The following is an 18,229-nucleotide window of genomic DNA, read 5'->3' on the forward strand; positions in this document are numbered from 1 at the left end:
CCCCACACACCTCCACACATCTCCACACCTCCACACCCCCACACCCCCCCACACACCCCACACACCTCCACACACCTCCACACACCTCCACACCCCCACACCCCCCCACACACCTCCACACACCCCCACACACCTCACACACCCCACACACCTCCACACACCCCCACACACCCCCCCACACCTCCACACACCCCACACACCTGCTCTCCTGTTGCCTGTTCATTTGTCTGTTGACAAACACCGATGTGATTCTGTATCTTTTTTTCCTCCTTTTCTCACCTACTTTTCCCTCCCTCCCTCCCTCCCTCCCTCCCTCCCTCCCTCCCTCCCTCCCTCCCTCCCTCCCTCCCTCCCTCCCTCCCTCCCTCCCTCCCTCCCTCCCTCCCTCCCTCCCTCCCTCCAGTCAGCACCACCCTGACCGTTCTTCCTCCCCCCACTGTGAAGTGTCAACAGATGACGGTCTCTGGGAAACACCTGACGGTTCTCAAAGGTAGGAAGGTGTGTGTGGGGGGGGGGGGGGGGCTGGTGGGTGGGTGGGGAAGATAAACGCTGTATCACCACAGCCGTTTGGGGAGGGGGAAGATATTTATTGTAACACCACAGCCGTTTGGGGAGGGGGAAGATATTTACTGTATCACCACAGCCGTTTGGGGAGGGGGAAGGTATTTACTGTAACACCACAGCCGTTTGGGTGTCAAAAGCACCTGGACCGTCTAGGACCTAGAACCTAGTCCCCGCAGAGAACCTGCTGGCGTGCGGGTGTCTCTCAAACGGCAGGTTCTTTAATCACCAGAAACAGCCAGGCAGCAAGAGATTATGGATGATGCCTCAGTGGCAGAACACCAGATCAAGGTCTTAACGCCAGGCGGCGTTGGGAAGAGGCCATCTTGGATTGGCATGTGGTCACGAATGGCGCTGTGTTGCAGGAAGATCTTGGTGCTTGAATTGACTTAAATGAGATGAGATAGACACGCATAAACATATTAGCTGTGTCCTTGGTCATGTACTTCTGTCATTTAGTCGTTCAACCTTGTGATCTGCGGTCAAAAGCTCTCTCCTCCAAGCTGTAGGAAAGATAAGATGAGATAACACTGCTGTTGGATCAAGTTACTCTGCTCTGAGTACATGTAATTGATGCATGACCTTGATGTATGGCTCCCCTCTTAGCTGTGTGTGTGTGTGTGAGTTTAGTAAGTGTCTGTGTGTGAGTGAGAGGGTGAGGGGTGTGTGAGTCTTTTGACAAACAGACAAAAGCGCAGAGCTCTGCTGTTAGTGCAGGGAGAGCACGGTTAGAATAAAGATCTGTTAGTGCAGGGAGAGCACGGTTAGAATAAAGATCTTTCTAGGTGGAGACACGTGTGTGTGCTGGATCATGTTCATACCTTAGGTCCTCCAACTGAGGGTCAGTGTGTGTTTCTGTGTGTGTGTGTCTCTGTCTCTCTCTGTCTCTGTCTCTCTGTCTCTCTGTCTCTCTCTCTCTCTCTCTCTCTCTCTCTCTCTCTCTCTCTCTCTCTGTGCACGCTAAGTGGAGTCCTCTTTATTAATTTACTCTGTTTTACATTATGCAGACTGGTCCTTGTGAATTGACAATAGTTTTAGACGGCAGTGTCTGAGTTCACTGCAGACTCTTCCATGCTTTGACGTGGCAGTGTAAGGAAACAGGGCTTTTATGTAAATCCAGCCATGTGTAAGGGTGCAGCCTCTATTAATAGAGCCCTTTGGGAATGATTGTGTTTTCTCAGCGGTGCTGTGACATCATCATCCTCCAGCTCTTCCCCTCTCTTCATCAAGCTTCCTTTTTTCTTCCTTTCCGGTTTTGCCTCTCTTCCCCCCCCCCCCTCCCCTTCCTTCTCCTCCTCATTCTGTCCCCTCTCTCTCTATCTCTATATCTCTCTCTCTATATCTCTATATCTCTCTCTCTATATCTCTCTCTCTCTCCCCCTCCCCCTCCCTCCGGGCCTCAGTATTAAACTCCAGTTCCCAGGAGGCCGTGTGTGTGCGGGATGTGAAGATCCTGCCCAATCTCAACTCCTCCTACCTGCCTGTGATGCCCGACGGCACCGTCATGCTGGTGGACAACGTCTGGTATGTCACTTCCTGTCTCTCTCACAGCCTCCCCCCCCCCCCCCCCAGGCCTCTACGCGCCCTAAACTACTCTCCATAAACTAGTGACCCCGTTTGGTCGATAACCATGCCGGCTTCTCCCCCCACACCATTCCTGTATCCGTAGCCACCAGTCGGCGGAGGTTGCCATGGCGTCATTCTATCGGGTGGACAATGAGTCTTCACGCCTTCCCAGTATGCTCAGCGCCCTGGAGGAGCAGAACTTCCTGTTTCAGCTGCAGCTCAGCCAGAAGGAAGAGGAGGACTCTAACGAGGTGAGGGCAGGGGGGAGGAGAGGGTGGGGAGGAGGGGAGAGGAGAGGGGAGGGAGGGGAGGGGAGGAGAGAGGAGAGGAGAGGAGAGGGGAGGGGAGGAGAGAGGAGAGAGGAGAGAGGAGAGAGGAGAGGGGAGAGGAGAGGAGAGGAGAGGAGAGGGGAGGGTGGGGAGGAGGGGAGGGGAGGGGAGAGGAGAGGAGAGGAGAGGAGAGGAGAGGAGAAGGGAGGGAGGGAGGGGAGGAGAGGAGAGGAGAGGAGAGGAGAGGAGAGGAGAGGGGAGGGGAGGGGGCAGGGGAGGGGAGGGGAGGGGAGGGTGGGGAGGAGGGGAGGGGAGAGGAGAGGAGAGGAGAGGAGAGGGGAGGGAGGGGAGGGGAGGGGAGGGGAGGGGAGAGGAGAGGAGAGGAGAGGAGAGGAGAGGAGAGGAGAGGAGAGGAGAGGGGAGGGGAGGAGAGGGGAGGGGAGGGGAGGAGAGGGGGGAGGGGAGGAAGGGAGGGGGGAGATGGAGGGAGGAAAAGAGGGAGGAGAGGTAGGAAGAGTGGAGAGGGGAGGTAGGGAGGAAGGAAGGAAAGTTTCACCTGCGTGTCACCTTGTTCCCCCCAGGGTCTGGAGATCCCCCTGGTGGCCGTGCTGCAGTGGTGCAGCTCCAAGCTGCCCTCCACCCGCCACATCTCCACCCACTACGCCCTCCCCAGCCTGAGGCTGGACCGGCCTCGCCTCGTCATGTCCGCCTCCTGCCCTCGCTCCGTCAGGCTACGACAGCACTTCCGGGTCAAGTACACCCTGCTCAACAACCTGCAGGACTTCCTGGCTGTCCGGCTGGTCTGGACGCCCGAGGGTGAGGGAGGGAGGGAGGGAGGGAGGGAGGGGAGGGGAGGGGAGGGGAGGGAGGGAGGGAGGGAGGGAGGGAGGGAGGGAGGGAGGGAGGGAGGGAGGGAGGGAGGGAGGGAGGGAGGGAAGAGAGGAAAGGAGAGGTGACGGTAGAGGAGAGGAGAAGTGATTGAAGGAACTGAAGTTAAGGAACAAGGAGAACTCATTGAAGGGGGAGGGTGGGGGGGGGAGGAATGAGGGTGGGTGGGGGTGAGGGAGTGGGGGAGGGGATGGAAGGAGGGAGGGGGGAGGGAGTATGTGAGAGAAATGTGTGTTTGTTTTCAAGTAGAACGCATTGGTCTGAGGCAAAATGTAAATACACTATTCAACTCATATTACGTCTCTTTTATTAAAACGGGCCAGGGAGGTTTCAGGCGATCTTTATGAGGATGGATAAATACTTTTGCAAAGTCTGTCAACATTCAATCAACCATATTTGCCGTCAAACTGTTGTGGAACATCTTCGGTCGCTCCGACATAAGAACAGGGAGGCCGATTTTCAGTCTGAATAACCGCAGAAAATGTTTAAAAAAAAATGCGTGTTCTGTTTGGGCCTGGTCATGAGAGAGGAATGAGAAGGAGGAAAGATGAACCCTCTGAAACTGATTAAAGGAGAGACAGTGGAGAGAGACGTGTGGAGAGAGACGTGTGGATTTTAAATGTGTGTGTGTGTGTGTGTGTGTGTGTGTGAAGTGGCTGAAATTGAGTGTTTTAACTCCCCCCCCTCCCCTCCCCTCTCCCCCCCCCCCCTCCCCTCCCTCTCCCCCCCCCTCCCTCTCCCCCCCCCCCTCCCCTCTCCTCCCTCTCCCCCCCCCCCTCCCTCTCCCCCCCCCCCTCCCCTCTCCTCCCTCTCCCCCCCCCCTCCCTCTCCCCCCCCCCCCCTCCCTCTCCCCCCCCCCCTCCCCTCTCCCCCCCCCCCTCTCCCCCCCCCCCCCCCCGTCCCTCTCCCCCCCTCTCCTCCCCAGGGCGTGGAGGCTGTCCTGAGGATGTGGGGGTGGGTTCGGTGGTGTGTCACACTCCCCTCAACAACCTGGGCCAGTGTCTGAAGGGCAGCACACTGTCGTTCAGCGTCAGCTTCCAGATCCTCCGAGCTGGGCTCTTCGAGGTGAACATGGACTGTGTGTTTGTGTGTGTGTGTGTGCATGCATTTCACATTTGATTAATTTCGCTGACGCTTTCATCCAAAGCCGCATTAAATGAGTGCTTATAGAACAGTATAGCAGATCATTAAGGATCAGAAGTGTAGATTTGAAGGGAGTGAAGGAACGGCCTGTAAGTTATCAGACGTGTGTGTGTGTGTGTGTGTGTGTGTGTGCTCACACCAACCCGTTACTGTATAACTGGTAGAAGGGTCGGATTTCTCTGTAAATATTATTGCATACCACCATGTTATTTATCCTGTCTGGACCTTGTCTTCTCTCTCTCTCTGTCTCTCTCTCTCTCTCTTTAATCACTCGTTCTCTTTTCTGCCCACATGTTCTCCTTCTTATTCTCTTTTTCTCAACCCTCCATACCATCTCCCCCTCCTCCGCCCTTTATACCCTCCCCACTTCCCTCCCCCTTCTTCCCCAACCCCTCCACCCCCCCCCCCCCTCTCCCCCCCAGCTGAGCCAGCACATGAAGCTGAAGCTGCAGTTCACAGCGTCCGTGTCCAACCCCCCCTCGGAGGCGCGCCCCCCCCTGTCCCTGTCCAGGAAGAGTTCCCCCTCCAGCCCGGCCGTCAGGGAGCTGCTGGAGAGGCAGAGCCTGGGCCGCTCTCAGAGCTTCTCCCACCAGCTGCCCTCACGCTCCTACCTCACCAGGTACACACCAGCTGCCCTCAAGCTCCTACCTCACCAGGTACACACCAGCTGCCCTCACCCTCCTACCTCACCAGGTACACACCAGCTGCCCTCACGCTCCTACCTCACCAGGTACACACACACCAGCTGCCCTCACCCTCCTACCTCACCAGGTACACACCAGCTGCCCTCACCCTCCTACCTCACCAGGTACACACACACCAGCTGCCCTCAAGCTCCTACCTCACCAGGTACACACACACCAGCTGCCCTCACGCTCCTACCTCACCAGGTACACACACACAAGCCCAACCCTAACACACTAATGTGTGTGTGTGTGACCATGCAGGACAGGCAGTGTGATGGAGCGCAGAGCCATCACCCCTCCCGTGGGCTCCCCTGTGGGCCGGCCCCTCTACCTGCCCCCAGAGAGACCCCTGCTGTCCCTGGACAAGATCGCCAAGAGGGAGTGCAAGGTCCTGGTCCTGGAGGGCTAGGGGGGAGGGAGGGAGGGAGGGAGGGAGGGAGGGAGGGAGGGAGGGAGGGAGGGAGGGAGGGAGGGAGGGAGGGAGGGAGGGAGGGAGGGAGGGAGGGAGGGAGGGAGGGAGGGAGGGAGGGAGGGAGGGAGGGAGGGAGGGAGGGAGGAGAGGGAGGGAGGGGGAGGCGGAGGGGGGAGGGAAGGGAGGAGAGAGAGGGAGGGGAGTGGGGGAGGGAGTGGGGGAGGGACGGAGGGAGGGGGGGGGGGGGTAGGAGAGAAAGAGAGGGAGAAAGGGGGAAGGGGGGAATAGAGGTCTGATAGGCAGGCTAGAGGAAGTGTCAGCAAAAAAATAACATTTTTCCAAGCAGCACATCTGTGATCCAGAACATTTCTTCAGGAAGGAGGAGCAGGGAGGGACCGTCTTTGACCTCCTACCCCACCAGCCTCACGTCCAACAACATTTCACTCCTGTAGTTTCACACACATTCCTACGCAGAGTAATGCTGTTATCGCTGGTGCATGTTTATTTTCAAATGTTTTAAGATGTCGGGACTGTTTTCTTAATTTTTTAAAGTTGTATAGCAGCAACTTTTGGGGCAGCTTTGGAGAATGTTTCTATTCTGTTAACTTTTCGTCTGTAGAATCACCCAGTTGAACTGTCACAGAACTCTGTCTTAAAACGTTCTGTAACTCTCCTGGTCTTGGTGTGTGCACACCTTGGAGTTCTCTGAGGGGAAGGAAGGGGGAGGAGGAGAGGAGAGGGGTGCAGAGATTTGGAGGGGAAGGGGAGGAGGGGGAGAGGAGAGGGGTGCAGAGATTTGGAGGGAAGGAGAGGGAAAGGGAGGAACTGGAAAGTAGATGAACTCAACCACACCCATGTATGATATTTTGAAGAAAAATGTTCGAATGTGCCGTTTCCTTAGTAACCGACACACCTCCACAGTCTCAACGCCGGTCTGACCACAGCTAGCTATCAGCCTTGGTCTGTTTAACCGTGGCTAGCTATCAGCCTTGGTCTGTTTACTGTTCATGGTGTTGTATTTATTGTCTACGTTTGCTAAGATTTGAGTTGGTTATTTTGCCAGCCTTGCTGTAGCTGGACGATCTTTAATCTCAGAAGTGTACAAACACACACACACAATGTTCACACACACAATGTTCACACACACAACGTACACACACACACAACGTTCACACACACAACGTACACACTCACACACACACAATCACTCAGTCACTCATGCTCACTTGCACATACACTCACAATGACCATCAAATACAAACGTACCCAATCTCACACCCTCACATACAGCCAGCCTGTGTCATGGAGGTTCCTTGTCCACAGGGTCAGGGTCCGGTTCATGCTTCTTATTGTTCTTGCCTTTTATACTTGAGCCCTTCTGATAAGAAGTTCACACGGTAGCTGTTAGAGTTTATTAGCGTTTACATTTGTGCCCAAAACGTCCAACAAAGGTGTGTGTGTGAGAGAGTGTGAGAGTTTGTGTGTGTGAGAGAGAGAGAGAGAGAGTGAGTGAGAGAGAATGTGTGTGTGGTGTTTACATGCATTTGGACAAATTAGTTCATCGGTTTAACACTGGGATATGATGTATTGTAACTGTATTGACTATTTGAGCGTAAAATGTAACAAACAAATGTGACTTCACTGCTGTTCTATTCCAACGGTCTATGCCTTCGTTGTCCAGAACACAAACTCGACAGTGTTCTGTAAATTCTGTTTTTTTCTTTGATAAAAACACACAAAAAACATTCCGGTTCAGAATGTTCAGATGGAACTCGAGAACTTTGGTCACCTTCTATCCTGAGTACAGGGACTGAAAACTAATGTTTATTTAAAAACATATTTTGTACTACTATCGCCAAAGTAACCCAGAATAGGATTGTGTTTTTGATTGTGTATGTCATTCTTTTAACAGCCATTGTTCGTTAAAGCACTTTATGTTTTTTGCTTTTAATGTTAATGTTATTTATGTTTGGGGTACTGTGTCACTCTGGTGTCGTGTGCCATTGAAGGAGACGCAGGGAAAAAAATTAAACGTGTTTTGTTGAATTTAGCAGCTGAGGTATTTGGGGGGGAAATGTATCACTTGAATAATGTTGGGAAAATGTATACATCGATTCATCATGGGTATAATATATAGTATTTATTGAATACAATACAAGTTATAAATGCAGCAACATCACATCTATTCAATTCAAAAATAAGTTTTATTTCAAGGCACAAGCATTTTTATATGATTGCACTTTTCCCTGAATTATTTTACATCTCAAACCACAATTACATCAAAAAACAGCTGAAGTCAATAAGTTAGTAGCAGCAGACACCAAACACGAATATAAACAAAGGAAAAACGATTGCAGACCTTCTTTACCGCTCTACAGGGAGTCGGTCACCAATCGTATGTGTCTGTGTGTGTGAGTGAGGTTAATTTGTCTAAAACCAGTAACCATGACACGGTAGTTTCTCTTTAGAACGGCGTGACCGTGGTCTGTGTTTTCGCCACGTCGTCCAAGTTCTCGTACGGAACATCCGGACCTGTGAGACGGAGACACGGGACAACACGGGTAAGAAACACAGAACGAAACGAAACAAATAAAAACCCGGGAAAAGATTTAATAAAGATACAATGATTTAATCCGTGCCTAAAAGGGGGAAAACGGCGCACAAAGAGGACCCAAACGCCAAATCTACACCCGCAGAATTACTTTCAAACATTTTTACGGAAATACCCACATCTCGCTAGAAAGACTTGTAAGTCCATTGGACCTGGGGGCTTGAGCGTGACACTATAATACAAAAATCAATTAATTATTGGTCCATAATTATTATTCATGATAGCTGGTCATTGATAAGTATTCAATGTAATGATAAACTAAACAATGAGTCATTTGATAATTAATTAATTAAATTGAATTAATAAATCAATGATTTCTGACAGTTTTTCCATCTGGGGCTTTGAACTGAGGAGTAACACACACACACGCTCCCACACACACACACTCCCACACACACACGCTCACACACACACACACTCGCTCCCAAGATACAGAAACATGAACCTACTTGATCTCAACTGAATTTTGTTGGTCTCGTAATTCTTTCTGTTGTTGCTGCATAAAAAACAAACAAAAGAATCTTAGTTTCGGTGAGACAGTTAATGGCTCACTCGTCCCCTTCTCCAAGCAGATGAGGAAAACGTATCTATTTGTATACTATATATATATTAGCAAACATTGTGAGTGTGAATATTCTGCTTGTACAGGTGTGTGTGTGTGTATAACATACCTGGCTCTGCACTTGTAGATTAACACGCTTATCAAGATGATGATGATGACAGCCAGAGGCACCAGGACTCCAATGAGGATTATGGTCCTCTCATCTGGAACACCACAGACACACACACACACAGGTCAGTTCAAACCCTAACAGCCCTGGTGTGAAGGCAGGGGGGCGTCTGGTAAACCAAGCGCTGAGGGTCTCACCCAGGCCTCCGCTGGTCTCGGTCTTCTCCACCTCACACTGATCTCCCTCGAAGCCTTCCGGACACTGGCAGGTGTAGCCCGGGGCTGCCAACGCTTCGGCACAGGTGCCCCCGTTGAGACAGGGAGAGCTTAGACACACACTCTCTGGGGAGGGAGAGAGGGGGAGGGAGGCAAGGAGAGACAGAGCGATGGAGAAAGAAAGAGACATGTTGAGAGGAGGAACACAACAGCTTTCTATCCTCCTAACCCCCGTGGGTGACATGTCCCTCCCTCGCGCCCTGCCAACGCTCACTCTTGTAGCAGTCTCGTCTCAGGTTGAACACGGTGCAGAGAAGGAGGGAGGGAGGGAGAGGGAGAGGGAGGGAGAGGGAGGGAGGGAGGGAGGGAGGGAGGGAGGGAAGGAGGGAGGGAGGGAGGGAGGGAGGGAGGGAGGGAGGGAGGGAGGGAGGGAGGGAGGGAGAGGGAGAGGGAGAGGGAGGGAGGGAGGGATGCTCACTCTTGTAGCAGTCTCGTCTCAGGTTGAACACGGTGCAGACTTCGCTGGCTGCACAGGTCTTGGGTTGGCACACGGCGCCCCTGGCGGTGCACTCGCATGCCTGGCCGCAGTCCTCTGTCACAAACTTCTCATTCAGCTGAGAGGAGGAAGAGAGGAGAGGAGGAGGAGAGGGAAGGAGAGGAGGAGGATCAATCAATGAAGCACATCCCTAGCCAGTGCTGTCCAGGTGGAGGTGAGGGGTCAGGGGTCAGGGGTCAGGGTCGGGGGGTCTTACGGGGTGGTATCTGTTGAGGTAGTTGCAGCCGCACCCCGGGAAGGGAACGCAGGAGTCCTCGCTCATGATGAACCCAGGGGCGCACTGACACCCCTCCACACAGGAAGTAACCTCACACTCGGAGGGTGCGGCCATGTCTGCGCAGGAGGCGGGGCAAGGCGACATGCAGGCAGAGTAGTTGCTGTTGGCACCACATGTCGGAGCTGGAGGGAGGGAGAGGGAGGGATTGTGAGAGACAGGGTGTGCATGTGTACGTGTGTGTGTGTGCATGTGTACGTGTGCGTGTGTGTGTGTGTGTCGTACCACAGCCCAGCAGGTATCTCCAGGATCCCAGTTTGACGCCGGCAGCCTGGCAGGCTTGAGCGTACACATCATAGCTGTCACACCTCAGAGCTGGCTGAGTCTGCTCTGCACACAGGTCGTACACGCAGTCCCTGCACACACACACACACACATACACACAGAGTTAGGGATCCCAATACACAGAGTCAAAGAACTGCAAGCACATACAAACACACATATACACAAAAACATACAGTCAACAAATCCAATGGACAAGGCGGAGCAAATACACACACACACACACATAAACTCCCCCCCCCCCCACTCACTCCTGGTAGCTCTTAGGGTCCAGGGTGGCGTGGCAGGGGCTGAAGGGCCCAGCAGGGTCGGTCACAGCTCCACACTGAGAGCTGCCCTGGAGCTCTGCCAGCTGAGCAGCTGAGCAGCCCGTGGTCTCGAACCCGGGGTCAGGATCCTCCTCCACCTCCCGTCTGGGGGGAGGAGGAGAGGGGGGAGGAAAGGGGGAGAGGGGGGAGAGGAGGAGGAGAGGGGGGCAGAGGGGGGGGGGAGAGGGGAGGGGGGCAGAGGGGGGGAGAGGGGAGGGGGGAGAGGAGAGGGAGAAACGTACAGTAAATTACCATTTGAATGTCCAATATACAACAAGAAAACAAGAAAACAATAAACAATATCTTACATCCCCTCTCTCTCTCTCTCTCTCTCTCTCTCTCTCTCTCTCTCTCTCTCTCTCTCTCTCTCTCTCTCTCTCTCTCTCTCTCTCTGTGTTACCTGTGCAGGTGTGCTGAGGGCAGGTCGGAGATGCGGGGTCCCTGCCGGTCGCTCACCCTCCAGCTGTCCCCAAACTCGTTCAGGCTCCTGACCGTCGAGCCGTCAGGCTTTGTGTATTCATTCCTGGAGTTCCCGTCGTAGTTCCCACACAGGCCCCGCACCAACTTCCCGTATGTACCAGGCATCAGCATCTCTGGAGGGGGAGGGGGGAGAGGAGAAAACAAGCAAGAGTGAGGAGTTGTGATTTTTACAGATTAATTATATCCCTCCCTCCTTCCATCCCTCCCTCCCTCCCCCCTCACCGCCCTCCCCCCCTCTCCCTCCCTCCCCCCACTCACTCACTCCCTCTCTCTCTCTCCCCCCTCACCTCCGTGGCTCCTGCCGTCAAATTGGACGGCCAGGCCGAAGTCGGTGGAGAGACGGACGTATTTGGAGTTCATGGTGATGGTCAGACCCTGCCTGGGGCTGAGGGGAGGAGTCACACGCTCCCCATCCACCTGTGGGTTAGGGAGGGGGGGGAGGGAGGGGGGGAGGGAGAGGGGGGAGGGAGAGGGGGGGAGGGAGAGGGGGGAGGGAGAGGGGGAGGGAGAGGGGGGAGGGAGAGGGGGGAGGGAGAGGGGGGAGGGAGAGGGGGGAGGGAGAGGGGGAGGGAGAGGGGGGAGGGAGAGGGGGGAGGGAGAGGGGGGAGGGAGAGGGGGGAGGGAGAGGGGGGAGGGAGAGGGGGAGGGAGAGGGGGAGGGAGAGGGGGAGGGAGAGGGGGGAGGGAGAGGGGGAGGGAGAGGGGGGAGGGAGAGGGGGGAGGGAGAGGGGGGAGGGAGAGGGGGAGGGAGAGGGGGGAGGGAGAGGGGGGAAGTGGGGAGGGGGGGAGGGAGAGGGGGGAGGGAGAGGGGGGGAGGTGGGGAGGGGAAAGAAAGGAATGGAGTGCGTAGGGGAGGAGAAATTTTGTTTGTAAGTTTGCATTTGGAATACAACACCAACACACACACACGTAAACACACACGCAGGTAAACACACACACACACAGAGGCACACAGACAGACACACACACACACACAGACACACACACAGCCTCCCCCGTCTACTCACCAGGACGACCTTCTTCTGCAGGAAGCGGATGTTGACCCCGTACACGTCCACATACACCTCGTCCAGGTAGGAGACCCTCCTGTTGCCCCCGCGCCGGATGTTCTTGCCCCGGACCTGCAGTGGGGTCAGGGAGGGGGGCAGGCTGTGGCTGGCAGCCAATACGTAGGTGTACGGGCCCTGGTAGTTGTGGGTGAAACCATCAAAGGTACGGTAGTGGGGGTCACCGGACACACTGCACTTTTTGAATTCTGGAGGGGGGAGAAGAGATGTCAGCCTGGACAATACCACTCTGACTGTCACAAGTGTATGAGATGGAGGAGAGATGGAGAGAGGAGAGAGGAGAGATGGAGACAGGAGAGAGAGAGCAGGTCTGGGAGAGGAGGGCGGGAGGAGAGAGAGAGAGAGAGAGAGAGAGAGAGAGAGAGAGAGAGAGAGAGAGAGAGAGAGAGAGAGAGAGAGAGAGAGAGAGAGAGAGAGAGAGAGAGAGAGAGAGAGAGAGAGAGAGAGAGAGAGAGAGAGAGAGAGAGAGAGAGAGAGAGAGAGAGAGAGAGAGAGAGAGAGAGAGAGAGAGAGAGAGAGAGAGAGAGAGAGAGAGAGAGAGGAGAACTCACTCTCAGGTTTGCAGTAGATTTCTCCCTGGCTGTTCAGAGAACACACTGAGTTGCTGCTGCACTGGAAATCCTGACAGACCATGCTGCCCCCCAGGGTGCAGCTGCACTGCTGGGCACAGTGCTCCGTCACCCACTGGTCTCCTACCTGCACACACACACACACACACACAGGCAAAAAAGGTGTGACTGAGAGAAAAGAAAAAGAGGAAGGAGAGAGAGAGAAGAATCGAGCATGTGTATGTGTGTTAGTGAGTGAGTGTGTATGTGTGTGTACTGTACTTTACTCTGTGTGTGTGTGTGTACTGTACTCTCTCTGTGTGTGTGAGTGTGTGTGTGTACTGTACTCTCCGTGTGTGTGTACTGTACTTTCTCTGTGTGTGTGAGTGTGTGTGTCTGTGTGTGTGTGTCCCCTCACGTCGTGGTACTCCCCGTCCGTGTCCAGACAGCCGCACTGGGACAGCGTGACACAGCGGCCGTCACTCAGCACGTAGCCCGCGTCACACTGGCACCCCTCCACACAGGTGGTGGGGGGCAGGTGGCAGAACAGGGGGAACAGGTCGGAGCAGGTGGGGGGGCAGGCCGGCGTGCAGTCAGAGTAGTGGCTGTGGGGGGGGCAGGGCAGAGCTGTGGGGGGGGGGAGGGAGAGAGGGGAGAGAGGGAGGGAGGCGGAGGGAGGCATAAGAGAGACAGGGAGGCAGAGAGGGGAAGGGTGGAAGGGAGAGAGAGGAGGAGTGAGAGGTTACAGGAGGATCCAAAAGAGATTGGATATTTTTCTTCTTCTTCTTCTTTAAAGGCTGTGATGCTGTTGAATGTTCGGATCTGCAGCGTGGGATTCGTATACATAAATTTCCCTCTCCTTTTCCCCCACGCCTCCCTCCCTCCCTCCCCACTCACGACAGAAGGTGTTGTTCCTCCAGCTGATGGTGACACCGGCACTCTGGCAGGCTTGGGCGTAGGCTTCCACGTTGTCACACAGGGTTGACTGGGGGGGGGGGAGGGGAAAGGGGGAGGAGGGGGGAGGGGAAAGGGGAAAGGGGGAGGAGGGATAGAGGGTATTGTTTATGAAACCTGTTCTGTAAATATGTAACCCTCCTGTACATCTGTGAAGATCTCGGAGAAGCGCCCACCTGCATGCCGTCGTACTCGCACATGTCGTAGACGCAGTTCCCCAGGAAGGCCTCTGGGGGCAGCAGAGAGTGGCAGGGCTTGAAGCGGTCGGAGAGGAAGATCTCGGAGCACTGGGCCTCGAAGCTCTGCTCCTCCTCAGCAGAGCAGTCTGGGTTCACGTCTGGACGTGTGTCTGGCTGGCAGCTGGAGGGAGGGACGAAGGGATGGAGGAGGGAGGAGGGATGGAGGAGGGAGGGAGGGAGGTGGAGGATTAGACGTGGTTAGATGCAGGATGTTGCAAGAAGAAAGTGGTAGTTGCAGAGGCCAGGCAGTAGAAGCAGGATGAATGGACAGATGGAGGGATGGCATTCATGGTGGGGTCAGAGGTCAGAGGTCAGAAGTCAGACTCACCCAGGGTCACTGTCTCCCTCAGACTTCCAGCTGTTCCCCAGCTCGATCACGTCCTTGGCTGGTCTCCCGTCAGGCATCAGGTTATCATCAGAAGAGTTCATGTTGTAGTTACCACACATTCCACACACCTGGAGGGAGAGGGGGGAGGGAGGTGGGGAGGGAGGGGGGAAGGGAGGGGAGGGAGGTGGGGGGGGGAGGTGGGGAGGGAGGGAGGGAGACACAACCTCTCAGTCATGGCTGATAAAAATGTTTCCATCATTTGCTCAACAACACAAAATCGATCGACTATCCATAACACCGCCGTCCACAGCAACAGTATCCATAACACCACCATCCACAGCAACAGAATCCATAACAACACCATGACACCACCAGCCATCCAGCAGGTACCTTGTTGTAATATTCTCCAGGGATGGTGATCTCCAGGTGGTGGACTCCATCAAACTTGACCCGCAGCCCAAAGTCTGTGTCCAGCAGGCTGTACACGCCACTGGTCAGCACGCGGGCACCGGCCACGCCCACGTTCAGGGGAGTCTTCACACGGCGCTCGTTCAGCTGGGGACAGGGAGGGTTAAAGGGTCAGGATCTGTAGCCGCACTTTGTCCCTCCCTCTCCCTCTCCCTCTCCCTCTCCCTCTCCCTCTCCCTCTCCCTTTCCCTCCCTCCCTCCCTCCCTCCCTCTCCCTCCCCCTCTCCCTCTGCCTCTCCCTCCTCACCAGGACTCTCTTGTTCTTCATGAGGGTGATGTTGGCTCTGGGAAGGAACACGGTGACCGAGCGCACGTACGAGGCCTCTGGTTGGCCGCGCTCCTCGTTCTTCGCCACGATGGTGAAGGGCGTCACGTTGGTGGAGTTACACATCTGAGAGAGAGAGAGAGTTGGTTAGAACGGGGGTTGGGGGACTGAAGGGAAGAAAACTGAGAGAGAGAGGAGGCAAAGAAAGGGAGAGAGAGAGACAGGGAGAGAGAGGTACCTACCTCCACCAGTGTGTATGTGCAGGTTCCCATGAACGTGTGCATGACTCCATCGAAGGTGTAGTAGTGAGGGTCTCCAGCCACATGACACACTCCCAGACCTGCACACATCACATGATCACATCATCATCATCACATCATCACATCACATCATCACATCATCACATCATCAGCACATCATCACATCATCATCACATCATCACATCATCATCATCACATCATCACATCATCACATCATCCTCATCACATCATCACATCATCATCATCATCACATCATCACACATCAGCACATCATCACATCATCATCATCACATCATCATCACATCATCATCATCACATCATCTCACATCATCATCACCATCACATCATCACACACATCACATCAGCACATCATCACATCATCACATCACATCATCACATCATCACATCACACATGTTATTAGATATTAAATATGAATTAACACAACTTAACTATCAACCAAAGACAACTGATGGCTGATAACTAAAGTGATTAAACTGCCTGATCCGTCTGGGGTGTATTTGTGGTTTGGGGGCGTGTCTCTTTTCGGTTTGTGGGCGTGTCCTACCGGTTGAGTGACAGTCCAGGTCTCCATCCAGGACCTTGCACTCCTGGGCAGGGCTGCACATCCAGGACTCACAGGTGATGCTGTTGTTGGCGTTACACTGGCAGCGCTCCGAGCAGTCCAGCACTGGGAACCAGGTGTCTCCCACCTGACACACACACACACACACAGTTGTTACCAGTTGCACATACACAAATAGGCAAGTAACATCCAACCACATCTAAAATGCTTTGTTGGACCTTCTCCTCCTCCCTCCCTCCCTCCCTCCCTCCCTCCCTCCCTCCCTCCCTCCCTCCCTCCCTCCCTCCCTCCCTCCCTCCCTCCCTCCCTCCCTCCCTCCCTCCCTCCCTCCCTCCCTCCCTCCCTCCCTCCCTCCTTCCTTCCTTCCTTCCTTCCTTCCTTCCTTCCTTCCTACCGGTCTGTAATTGTTGTCCTTGTCGGTGCAGCCACACTGGCTGAGGGGGACACACTTGTCCCCGCTGAGGACGTGCCCTGCCTCACACACACAGCCCTCCACGCAGGGCTGGTTACAGGCGGGGCTGGGGGCCTGGCAGGAGGCGGGGCAGGCGGGGCTGCAGTGGTTGTAGTGGCTGCCCGGGGGGCACTTCAGAGCTGGGGGTGGGGGGAAGAGATTGTCATTTCAAGCTGTCACTGAAGGGTAGGTCTATTGTTGGAGGTACTGAGACAAGCGAGAGAGGAGAGAGGTCGGGTGTGGTCCGCACGCACGCACTGTGTGCATACACACACACAAACACTCACACTCACACACACACACACACACACTCACACACACACACTCACACACACACACACCACCACACACTCAGCTGACGTACGACAGAAGGTGTTGTTCCTCCAGGGGATGGCCACGCCCTCCTGGGCACACAGGTCAGCGTAGCTCTCCACAGCCTGGCACAGAGCCACCGTCTCCCCGCCCGTGGCACACTGGTCGTACACGCAGTTCTCAAAGTAGAGGCCAGGGGGCAGCACCGCGTGACACGGTTTGAAGATCCCTGAGGACAGGAGAGGAGATCAGAGGAGAAGAGAGGCGGAGAGATGAGAGGAGGAGGATCAATAAGCATGTAATATCCTGTATGTATGTGTAGATGAGTGTGTGTGTGTGTGTGTGTGTGTGTGTGAGTCTCACCGTTGGGGTCAGTGATCATGCCACAGCTGGTGGGCTTCTGAGCCTCTTCCTTGACGTCATCATCACATTCCTCCACTCCTCCTCCGTTAGTGCAGCTAGGGGAGAGGGGGAGGGGGGGAGAGAGGGGGAGAGGAAGATCGTCAAAACCAAAGATTTAAATGAAAGCTTGTTGATCTGTTTGACATAGGCTAAGAGTATTAGAATAGTGTGTGTGTGTGTTACTCACTCAGGGCGGTCGTCCGGGACCTGCCAGCTGTCTCCCAGCTCATTGGTGTTACCGGCTGGTTTACCGTCTGGCTTCAGGTTGTCGTCACCAGGTTTCCCGTTAAAGTTTCCTGTAGGAACATCAGGCAGTTGATCAAACTATGGGAGCTCTTAGAACTCTGGAAACTCTAGAACTAGAACTTTGGAAACTCTAGAACTAGAACTTTGGAAACTCTAGAACTAGAACTTTGGAAACTCTAGAACTAGAACTTTGGGAACAATCAAATTCTTAAGAGCTAGCTTCAGTTACAAAGCACAGTCAACGTCATCATTCAGATCAAAACCCTTCATGACGTCTACAACCGTTAAACACCATCTGCTCTTCGTGATGCACAGCAGGTGACTGGTGCTGTTATGGATCAGTAGTGTTCCTGTGTGTGTGTGTGTGTGTGTGTGGAGGCAGCGTACCACAGAGACCACACAGCAGGTCGTTGTAGGAGGAGGGCAGCGTCACGTCAGCATGGTGGTTACCGTCGAAGCGTACTCGCAGACCAAACACCGTCTCCAGGACGACAAACTTCCCGCTCAGGTAGATCTTCACCCCATTGGTCAGGGTCACGGGCGGGGTCACGAGTGTCCCGTTCACCTGAGGTGAGGAGGGGGAGAGAGGTTCCAAAAATATATATTTTTTTAAAAGTTGGGAAAAATATTTGCTACAAAAAAGTTGGAAACAATATTTTCTAAAAGATGTTTTGATAATTTTTTGGGAAAAACTATTTGTGTATTTGATAGTACATTTATAAATGGTGACTATCTTGTGATCTATGTAATTGGTCTTCTAATTCCTCCCTCTCTCTAACCCCCCTCCTCACCTGAACCTTGCGCCCCTTGTCCAGGATGACGGTGAGGCCGTACACCCTGACCACCACGGCCTTCACGTAGGAGATCTTCCGGTTGCTTCCGCGGTGCTCGTTCTGCGTGTCCACGCTGAAGTACGGCACGCCGGCCGTCTCGTTGCAGGGCTGGGCCAGCGTGTAGGAGCAGGCGCCCATGTAGTGGTGCGTCCTCCGGTCAAAGGTCACGTAGTGAGGGTCGCCCGACACGGAGCAGACGCCTGTGACTGGGGGGAGGAGGGGGGAGGGGGAGGGGAGGGAGGGGGAGGAGGGGGGAGGAGGAGGGGGGAGGAGGAGGGAAGGGGGGGGGTTACATATGTAGGTTTGAAATTGGAAAGTTTCTAACTGGGTCTGTGTGTGTCAGTCTGTGCG

General features: G+C 54.4%; 2 protein-coding genes across 2 annotated transcripts in view; one reads left to right on the forward strand and one right to left on the reverse strand.

The window, feature by feature from the left end:
- The window catches only part of trappc14 (trafficking protein particle complex subunit 14), a 9,873-nt gene extending 4,351 nt beyond the window's left edge, over positions 1 to 5,522 (forward strand). The window contains exons 4-10 of the mRNA XM_084692069.1: positions 404 to 490; positions 1,965 to 2,085; positions 2,231 to 2,378; positions 2,978 to 3,212; positions 4,210 to 4,349; positions 4,850 to 5,046; positions 5,375 to 5,522. Coding sequence (XP_084548195.1) covers positions 404 to 490; positions 1,965 to 2,085; positions 2,231 to 2,378; positions 2,978 to 3,212; positions 4,210 to 4,349; positions 4,850 to 5,046; positions 5,375 to 5,522 — 1,076 coding nt within the window. The remainder of the gene's footprint in view (positions 1 to 403; positions 491 to 1,964; positions 2,086 to 2,230; positions 2,379 to 2,977; positions 3,213 to 4,209; positions 4,350 to 4,849; positions 5,047 to 5,374) is intronic.
- Positions 5,523 to 7,710: 2,188 nt separating this feature from the next.
- zanl (zonadhesin, like) overlaps positions 7,711 to 18,229 on the reverse strand; it is a 34,839-nt gene continuing 24,320 nt past the window's right edge. Inside the window, 26 exon segments of the mRNA XM_084692070.1 lie at positions 7,711 to 8,057; positions 8,586 to 8,632; positions 8,808 to 8,901; positions 9,005 to 9,148; positions 9,501 to 9,636; positions 9,775 to 9,977; positions 10,078 to 10,208; positions 10,386 to 10,547; positions 10,843 to 11,035; positions 11,210 to 11,339; positions 11,929 to 12,176; positions 12,540 to 12,684; positions 12,955 to 13,163; positions 13,434 to 13,521; positions 13,667 to 13,850; positions 14,058 to 14,185; positions 14,448 to 14,612; positions 14,773 to 14,916; positions 15,033 to 15,130; positions 15,617 to 15,761; positions 16,029 to 16,225; positions 16,450 to 16,626; positions 16,761 to 16,855; positions 16,987 to 17,095; positions 17,433 to 17,610; positions 17,837 to 18,084. Coding sequence (XP_084548196.1) covers positions 7,990 to 8,057; positions 8,586 to 8,632; positions 8,808 to 8,901; positions 9,005 to 9,148; positions 9,501 to 9,636; positions 9,775 to 9,977; positions 10,078 to 10,208; positions 10,386 to 10,547; positions 10,843 to 11,035; positions 11,210 to 11,339; positions 11,929 to 12,176; positions 12,540 to 12,684; positions 12,955 to 13,163; positions 13,434 to 13,521; positions 13,667 to 13,850; positions 14,058 to 14,185; positions 14,448 to 14,612; positions 14,773 to 14,916; positions 15,033 to 15,130; positions 15,617 to 15,761; positions 16,029 to 16,225; positions 16,450 to 16,626; positions 16,761 to 16,855; positions 16,987 to 17,095; positions 17,433 to 17,610; positions 17,837 to 18,084 — 3,866 coding nt within the window. The 3' untranslated portion in view covers positions 7,711 to 7,989.

Source organism: Hypomesus nipponensis, chromosome 25, assembly GCF_054491055.1.
Source record: "Hypomesus nipponensis isolate SF chromosome 25, ASM5449105v1, whole genome shotgun sequence".
Lineage (NCBI taxonomy): Eukaryota > Metazoa > Chordata > Actinopteri > Osmeriformes > Osmeridae > Hypomesus > Hypomesus nipponensis.